The 9083-nt window shown below is 39.4% G+C and overlaps 1 protein-coding gene across 3 annotated transcripts; it reads left to right on the top strand.

Annotated features, from left to right (window-relative positions):
• The first annotated feature begins 1126 nt into the window (after positions 1–1126).
• On the top strand, positions 1127–7786 carry MRPL42 (mitochondrial ribosomal protein L42). Of its 3 annotated transcripts, none has more exons than XM_018080871.2 (7): positions 1127–1175; positions 1551–1733; positions 1991–2174; positions 3557–3620; positions 4533–4617; positions 5884–6047; positions 7294–7786. In XM_018080871.2, the coding sequence occupies exons 3-7, from the start codon at positions 2093–2095 to the stop codon at positions 7337–7339; spliced, it is 441 nt and encodes a 146-aa protein (XP_017936360.1). In that variant the 5' UTR covers positions 1127–1175; positions 1551–1733; positions 1991–2092; the 3' UTR covers positions 7340–7786. The 3 variants fall into 3 exon arrangements, with proteins under 3 accessions (XP_017936360.1, XP_017936362.1, XP_017936361.1); XM_018080873.1 differs by having other exon boundaries at positions 1551–1737; positions 2015–2174; XM_018080872.1 differs by having other exon boundaries at positions 1551–1737.
• Positions 7787–9083: the final 1297 nt, after the last annotated feature.

Genomic DNA, 9083 nt, shown 5'->3' with positions numbered 1-9083 from the left:
ATGCCTTAAATATTGGAAACATTCTATTTCATCTACATAAACTCAGGCGTTCCCTGAGGAAAGGTATTACAGGTACTGCGAGGGTTTGGCAGGCTGAACAGAGGGAGCTGCTGTTGTGTAATTTAACCCAGAAAGCAAGCAGGCTATGCTCGCAAGCTTGTGAAAATAACCAATAATGTTAGAGGTGTCCCTTCAAATTATGGGATCAGAGGGGGTTGTGTTGCAGGTAACATAAGACTATGGCACATTCCTGGGACTGGCAGTTGTGCCCTCTCCCCCAGCTGAACAGCTGCTGCTGATGCCAGGGTGCCCCAGTGCCTCTGCTACAGGTTTCTGAGCCCCTGAAGCCCACTCAGTACAGGGACCACCAGAGAGCACTGAGGGCGAGCGGCAGGTGTTTCGTGACAGGTCTACGGGGTAAATCCTATGAGGAGAGGCTGAGGTAACTGGGGTGCCTGGAGAAGAGAAGCCTTGGGGGTGACCTTAGAGCTCTCTACAACTACCTGAAAGGAGGTTGTAGCCAGACGGGGGCAGACCCTTCTGCCAGCAACTAGTGACAGTGTTGTCTGCAGTGTGTTATTAATGGCTTGCTGCACACTGGCTAACGAATCTCATTTTTGTGGACAACAGGACGAGAGGAAATGGCCTCCAGCTGTGCCAGGGGAGGTTCAGGTTTAACATCGGGAGAAACTTCTTCTCTGAAAGGGTTGTCAACATTGGACTGGACTGCCCAGGGAGGTGGTGGAGTCACCATCCCTGGAGGCGTTCAAGAAACGACACTTTGTGCCACGGTCTAGTTGTCTAAGAGCAGATCGGTCACAGGTTGGACTCGATGATCTCGGAGGCCTTTTCTAACGTAATTCTGTTACTCTGTGTCCGCGTTGCTCCCCCTGGCCCGGCCCGGCCCGGCCTACCCTTCCCTCCACCATATTATGAAGCGGCTCGGGGCTTGCGGCCAGGGCCGGGGCAGTGCTGAGGGCGGAAGGAGCAGGAGGTGGTGTCGGTATCGGTACCAGTACCACTGTAGGTGCCGGGCCCTCCTGGCCGGCCGGCCCGCACTACGTGTCCCGGCGTGCCGCGGGACGAGCCGCCGGAGCCGGAACGGGAAGGGGAGCCGGAGGGCGGTGCCGCTTCCGGCGGCGGGGCGGGCGCGGGCAGCGGGCGGTGCCGCGCAGGTGAGCGCCGGGCAGCGCCGGGCGAGGGGCCCTGGGCTTTCGGAGGGGCCGGACCGCCGGGGGTCACTCACACTCGGGGTTTCATAACGGGGACTCTTTTGCTTGCTTTGACGGATTACTGATTTATTTATTTTTAAGTTAAATATTTTCTTTAATTATAAAAGTGTCAGGTTTCGTGTTTCCGCGCATTGCTGGCACACGTGTCCTGTGTCTTTAAACTGTCTCCAGTTGTGTTTTTTTAAGCATCGTAATAAGTTTCTCTTTGAAGCAGTTTTTTTTTTCTCAGTAGACAATGAAAACATAAGATGTCTTTCTGCTTCTGTGAAGTCTGGGGTAATATTTACGGTATTCTAAACGGTGTTTCTTGGTTTCTAGGTGTATTGCTTTTGAGATGGATGAAACCATCTGACTTCATTTAGACAGTTTGTTAACTACAGCAGGTGTTATTTATAAGTACTTGTATTTTTATACTGGGTGATGGTATTTACATTGTGAACAAGAAGAACGTGTTTCAGGAATAATTCTATGGAGTGTGCAGAAGGAAGGATCAGATTTTAGGTGGGTGAGTACCATTAGAAAAACCTGTGAGAAGACCCAAGATTGGAAGCTTTTTTAAAAAGTTAATGTTTTCAAAGACTATTTCTCAGTAAATAAAGTCTTGTACTGCTTTTGACTGTTAAAAAGGCAGGTACCAGTACCATAAATAATAAAGAACTCTAAATAATTGACAAATAGTGAAGAATGTATTGCACAGATTTTATTTATCCTTAAGATTTTCAATAAATTTAATTGTTAGTCTTCTGTATCCTGAACAGTTATGAAACTGGTTTCTTTCAAAGAGGGTTCTGCAGAGAAAAAGGATACGTGTCTCTCTGAGTTCCATCGAGTCCTGGACTGGTTTCCTCTCTGCTGTCCACATGGCACTGTCTTTTAGAACTGCATGGTCCAGCCTCTTTTGGATGCGTTCAGTAGCACCCTGTAAGCCGGCCCTGCTGCACAGTAAGTAACAATAAATTGTAGAAGTCCTATATTAAAATTTTTTCTTTGAGAGCCTCTGTCCTGTACCGTTTAAAGTAATGGAAGCATGGAAGTGACTTTTCTATTTGAATACAGTGAAGCCTGATAGTCTGTGCTCTCTGCTAATAATTAAAGGACATCTTGATCTGGTTTTTTTTTTCCTTTTGAAGCTTTCATGGTTCACATAGGATACTCCTCTAACTTATTAGCTTGTAAATACCACCCCTCTTACCACTGATTATCATTGAAGATTTAAATTTATTTTTTCAGACTTATAAAAAGTGGTGAGAAAAGGCTACAGTAAAATCTCATTACTTAACATAAACATTATTAGAATAAGTAGAAACAGGCAATACTATTTCTTAGATTTTTGTCTATGTTTTAGTTGTCAATAGAAAGACATAGGAGAGATAGTAAAGGTGGTAGAAAAGACAGTAATTGAGTAAATATAATGGACATGTTACATTTTAGAGGTTAGTGGGCAAGGAAGGGAAAGAAATCTTAGGAAGAAATGCAAACTATTTACAGTATACCAGAACTCAACTTCTCAATAACTAAGATAACTTAATAACTTGTGGAAGGCAAGATGCCTATAGCATGATTCCTATGTAAGGGACTGTTACTGTTTAACACTTTACGCTAAGTTTGCATTTGGACTCTGACCTTAAAAGTCTTTTCCAATCTAAATGATTCTGTGATTCTATAAAAAAATGTAAATCAAACTGTGAGTAAGGAACTTTGAGTGATTTGTGGTCCAAGCTCCTCCTTAAAGCAGGGTCAGCTCTGCAAACACATTGGGTTGCTGAGGGCTTACTGAGTCTTTGAATTCTCCAAGGACAGAGGCTGCACAAACCTGCTGCACTCCAGTCCCACTGTTGGCTGTCCTCATTAGGAAAGCATTTCTCTGCATATCCAGTCAGAGCCCCTGATTTTGATAATAATGTTGCTATGAATGAAATTACAATCTTCCCTGAAAGTCATATGGTAATGTTCTTTGCATGTATATATATATATATATACACATATATATTCTTATATATATATAGATATGAATACTCTCTTAATAACTCTGTAGCTATTTTGTTCATACTGTGACTTTTCTTAGGAAAACAATACAATTGGAAAGGTAGGTATAGGTCATAGGTATCTGGATACTGTGGGTTTTTTGATTGCATTAGAAATCTGTATAGTAAAGTGAATTTCTATTTAGACAGCATTTGGGTTTTGTTAATCTAAAACTGTGTAGGATTATAATCCTGATTAGGACTTGAAACAGAATGAAAATTGAAAACATAAACATTCTTAAGTGGGCACAGCTCTGCTTGATTTTACATCAGTGCTCCTTACTTGGGTTCTTGTTGCAGAGGGAGCTGTGTATCATGCTTGCCATAAATCTACATACTCGGTTCTCCCTGAAGACTACAACTGGTATGTAAACATGCTTTGATGTGTGGCCTTTTCATGTAATGTGTATTCCAGGGCTACTTTCTCTGTCATGAAGTTGTCATATAATGCTGTCATTTTCTGCCAGTATTGGATATATGTAATAAAATACTGATTCCAATAGTAATAATGATAGTGAAGTTAATATTTCAAAAAATAAGTGTAATGAAAAATTACACAGGACCCATTCTGATGATATCGACATCAGCATGTTGATGACCCCAGTACCCCTGCAGTTTTGCTTGCAGAAGAGCAAATGTAGCTTAGAGTAGTCATTTCCACTGGTGCTCATTGTTAAGACAAAGTCCCAGTATATTTGTACTGCTGCATGGGAAACCTGAGTAGAAATGGGAAAAGATGATACAAATGTAGTGAGAAACACAGAATCCATGTCATCCATGGTTTTAGGAAGCTTAATGTGTCATGGGAAGGGGAAGGAAGGTGATAAAAGCCATATTCATGCAAAGAAATTCTCAGTAGGACATCTTGTTCATCATCTTTTACCAAATAGAAAAGTTGGAACCCCAAACAGAGCTTTGTTTCCAATTTTTTATTGTAGGTGCCATATTTCTTATAAAGGCATGTTGTCCTAGAGGTCATTATCCCCATCTGTTTAGAGTTGTATATGCAACTATTAAAGACTTCTTGTCCAACCCATATTTCCAGCTTTTTTTAATACTTTCTTTAGCTCTTTTTTCCTCTCCATTCACAAAGAAAGATGAAGATGACTGGGGGAACAAAAAATTGGAAGTTCAGATCAAATACTTGTGACCCTTATTTTATATAGAAGATTATTAAGAATTCATAAATGCAGGGTCAAATCCAGTTTTCTTTAGGACTTGGGCTGCTCAGTTGTTCAGCATTTCTGAAAATTATAAGTTTGTTTTATTTTCATAGCAAAGTGGAACTTGCAGTGACATCAGATTTGAAGACAATTGTCTGCTACCACCCTTCGCTTGAGATTCCATATGAGCATACAAAAGTATGTGCAAATATACACATTTATATTTCTTACGCTTGTAAAGGCATTTATTAGTGCATAGGTTTGAGTCTTTAGGGCATCTTTTTTAATTTGAAATACTGAGATACTTTTTAGTATGTGATCAACATGTCTATGAAGTAAGTGAATGATGAATACAGCTGCTGCCACAAGGAGGAACTTAGTTGAATTGAGGGAAAGTTGCAGAGTAAGAAAAGCTCAGATATCACAGCACATAGTAACTCAAATAGAATTAAACAGGGCACTCAGATACTTGGGCACTGCAGAGAAAACTAGTGTCTGTCTATGAACTACTCAAAGAGGATGATCAGAATGCAGATTATAGTGCACATATGCCACAATCTGGGCAAGAGAATATAAAGAAATGCTGCCTCTACTATTTTCAACTCAAACTTTAAATTCCATTCAGCACTTTTGAGCCAGAAAAACCTTTAAATACTGATTTTTATCTATCAGTAGTACTTTCAGTGTGTTCTTTACATTGATGAAAGTAAGTCTAGTGTTATGATTTAACATCTAGATAAACTTTTCTAGTGTACACTTCTTGTTTGAATTTCCAGTTCTCATGTGCTAGTAAAATACTGCATCTGGTAGCCATGTTGCTGAAGTACCCAATTGAAACTTAAAACCTCGTAGCACTCTTTGTGTGCAAGTTAAATACTGGTATTTTTGAATCTGTCAGTTGCATGTTCCTCAGGAAAAACAGGTGTAAAAGACTGAAACAAGGAAAAATATTTATAATAGTGCTAGTAGTTAGGTTTCCAGTTGAAAACAAACAACTTTGTCTTAGCTGGTGCATAAAAAATTAGGAAGTGACGTTCTCCTCAAAGGTACACATCAGCTAAAAGCTTTTTAGCAACAATGATTGTCACTATGAATAAAATTCTAATTAGGAATAATATGGATACTTCTGTATTAGTAGAACTGAAGCTTATGATCCAGCTAGTGAATTGTAAGAATGAGATCAGCAATAATGATGACAAGAATGCTGGTGTTAGGGGTAGGGTAATCAGCTGGAGCACCTGGGGTAATTAGATATTTCTAGACATCTGCTCCACAGTGGTGTGGTTTCATTTGGGATGGGCAGGCAGGGGCGATAAACAGCTTGTACAATTGCAGGCATTTTTCTGTATTCCTTTGGTTTCAGCTGTTAGACAGCATTACAGTTTACTCTTATGTAGCCTGGCTTTTTGACTTTCTCAAAAAAAAAGAGAAAGAGGACATACTTATACATTACTGTTTTTATAGCCCATACCACGGCCAGATCCAGTGAATAATAAAGAAGAAAACCTTGATCAAGTTTTGAAATCCAGATTGAATGAAAAAGAGCTAAAGAACAAAAGAGGTCCTACAATTGAAGAGCTCAGCAAAATGTTTTACACAACTAAACATCGCTGGTATCCTGTGGGACAGTAAGTATTTTCTTTTCAATGTTTGTTCCTTTTAACCATAAAGGGAAATACAGGAATAATTTAATGACCAGATGCAATCTAGGATGAGTCATGTGAGACAAGATATGTGGACTATAACATAAAATTTTAAATGCAGTGTTGTGTAAATGGAAGACTGTATTTCATGAGGGTTTTTTAACACTGCCTCTTTGTTTGGTAGCCTTTGCCTCTTTTGTCACAGTGTCGAAATTTCTCATACCATCTAGTTAGTTACTGGTTTGGGTCATTTATTAAAGTTACATAACAGAATCTAGTATGTAAAATACCCTCAGTGGACATAACCAAATACAGCTTGGAAACATGCATTGTCTATTCCTTAACAACTTTTCTGAAAAAAGCCCTCAATGGGATGATTCTCAGACTTAAGAGCAGTAGAAGTTTTTCATTTGAAATGGTGAAAACTGCACCTTGGTGCGCCTTGTATTCAGAAATCGAGGAAGAAAGGTGCAAATATGCATGACTGAGCTTAAAGAAGAACTATGTACATTCAGATATACTAATGGTAACAAGCAGCATTCTGGTTTGTGCTACTCCCAGTCCATGTTACTACATATTTTGGTAGCTGCTAATTTTATAACTATGAAGACATAACACACAAAAATTTTGGGGGGTTTATTGTCTGCAGAAAACTTTAATTAATGTGCTTTGGGAGTAGATATAAGGAAATGGAGTGGTAGGACTTTCATGACCAAAGGGTAACTGTCACTTTAATGAGGATCAAACAGGACCTGTCTTGTCTTAGGGTGCATAATTAAGAGGAAAATATGGATCATTTTTTGTTGTTAAGAATTGTTTTTCAGTTTGTCTGTAAAATACTACACTGTTTAACACACAGTCTGGCTCAACTCCTTTAAACATCAGGTGTCTGTTCTATAGCAATCATTTTAGCCAAAGGGAAAGCTGACCATGTAATAAAATTAACTTCACACAAAGGATTAAGAATAAACAGCAGCCTTTGTGCCTATTCAGCTGTAGAACTGATTGGATTATTGTGTGCTTGTAGCAGATGTAACAATAGAAATGAGTAGCGTTATGTAATTCCACAAACAACAGAGATGACATCTACTGAGTGGTGATGGGTAGTGCTTGTGTATCTTGTGTTTTGCTTACATGTGTAACCTCAGATCACTTACTGGGGGCAAAAATATCAGGAAAATAAAGACTGTCCACAGTCTTTGCATTCATTGCACCCTTTTTTTTCTTCTAGGTATCACAGAAGACGCAAGAATCCTAATCCTCCCAAAGACCGATAATTAAGATAATTTCTTGATCATCAACACTTTGCTGTTAATCTTTATTAGAAATAAAAATTACAGAAAATGAGATGTTTGGCTATAACAAAACACTTAATTTGACTGTTATTTTCCACTTCAACTAGTTGACAGAAAAATGGCACTGATGAGACAGAGCGTCAGTGAAGGCAGTTGTGCCTGTGCCTGGTCAGCACATGGGCCGGTTTTAGAATGGAGAATAGGATGTAACAGGCCATGGAGTGCTCTGACTAAACTTGGTCACAGCCTCATTGTTTATAAAGTGAATCCATACAAGTCTTGTGTCAAAATGGGAAGTCTAGAAATGGACACATTAGGGTTTGGTGGTTTGCTGGGGGTAGTAATTTTTTTTCTTCTTTAGAAATTTAGTAACGTAAATGCAGGTAAGCTTGAATACTGAGGTATTAATAAAAGAGTGTTTATGAAAAATACTGTATGAGGTATTTATGAAAACAAATAGTTTTGCTTCTTCTGTTACACTTGTAAGATACCTGGTTCCATGTTTGATTCTACATCGGCCAAGAGATTGTATCTAAGGCTGTTGTTGTGTACTGAAAAGTGGCCAACTTGGTTTCAATTTTTAGCATCCATAGAATCATAGAATTATCATAGAATCAACTGGGTTGGAAAAGACCTGAGATCATCAAGTCCAACCCTTGATCCAACACTGCCGTGGTTACTAGACCATGGCACTAAGTGCCACATCCAGTCTCATCTTAAAAACCTCCAGGGATGGTGAATCCACCACCTCCCTGGGCCGCCCATTCCAATGTCTGATTACTCTCTCTGTAAAAAATTTCTTCCTAATATCCAACCTAAACCTCCCCTGGCACAGCTTAAGCCCATGCCCTCTTTTCCTTCTGCTGGTTGCCTGGGAGAAGAGACCGACACCCACCTGGCTACAACCTCCTTTCAGGGAGTTGTAGAGTGTGACAAGACATAGTAACTCGTCCTTCAAAATCACCCAGCGTTCCCAAATACCTGAGAACTTCTGTGTGCATTTGTGATTCATGGGCAGTTTTTCTGTTTGTTTAATTCCCAGCTACTGCTCAGTGAGGATGCTACAGCTATTCCAATTTATATATGAAGTTCTTTGCGTCTGCAGGGTAATCACTGAAGACTCCCAGCTCTTTGTAGCTTACTTAATAGGAAGGGTTGACCCTTTATTATATAAAATGCTTTAAATTAAAGAAATTTGGTCTGATTCTACCTCGTTGCTTTAGCATTTTGTAGTGCTTAAATGTTCCTGCTCTTGTAATATTCTATGTCATCTAGCATTTTTTCCCTCAGGAAAAGGCAATTCTTTGTTCCAATCTACAGTTTTGGGCATCGGTCTTCTGATAAAAAGGGCTGACTTGGAACACTGTGCCTCTGCAGAGATCCCAGTGACTTCATAAAGCCTTCTTAGCAAATCCTTGTAAATAACCAGAAAATAGTTTACTTCTCATACAGGATACATTTTTATTGCATTTCCTTTCCAAAGCAAGCTGGATAACCTAAGAAGGTTTTTGTTTCCTCTGTTAGTTTAGTGCCATTTTGCCAGCATGTATTATCTACAGATTTTGCTAGAAGTTGAGTACTGTATGGAGCCTCTTATCTTGGTCATTGTTAGTTTCTAAAGTTATCACTAAATCACCTTTTTTTCTTTGAATGTCCTTAAATTGTGAAAAAAGTGATGTTGGATGTGTGTAAAAAGACTGCCTTTAAATACCTCTGGAAAATTTTA

This window comes from Manacus vitellinus, unplaced genomic scaffold (genome assembly GCF_001715985.3).
Source record: "Manacus vitellinus isolate BGI_N305 unplaced genomic scaffold, ASM171598v3 scaffold_5_pilon, whole genome shotgun sequence".
NCBI lineage: Eukaryota > Metazoa > Chordata > Aves > Passeriformes > Pipridae > Manacus > Manacus vitellinus.
Note: the sequence above shows the minus strand (reverse complement) of the source record. Positions and strands in the feature narration are given on the sequence as shown.

Bases quoted from the DNA above. Each gene is read 5' to 3' on its own strand.
- MRPL42 (XM_018080871.2), top strand. From the start codon at position 2,093: ATGGCACTGTCTTTTAGAACTGCATGGTCCAGCCTCTTTTGGATGCGT. The intron at 2,175-3,556 runs GTAAGTAACAAT...TTCTTGTTGCAG, and splicing joins TAAGCCGGCCCTGCTGCACA to AGGGAGCTGTGTATCATGCT. The intron at 3,621-4,532 runs GTATGTAAACAT...TTATTTTCATAG, and splicing joins CTCCCTGAAGACTACAACTG to CAAAGTGGAACTTGCAGTGA.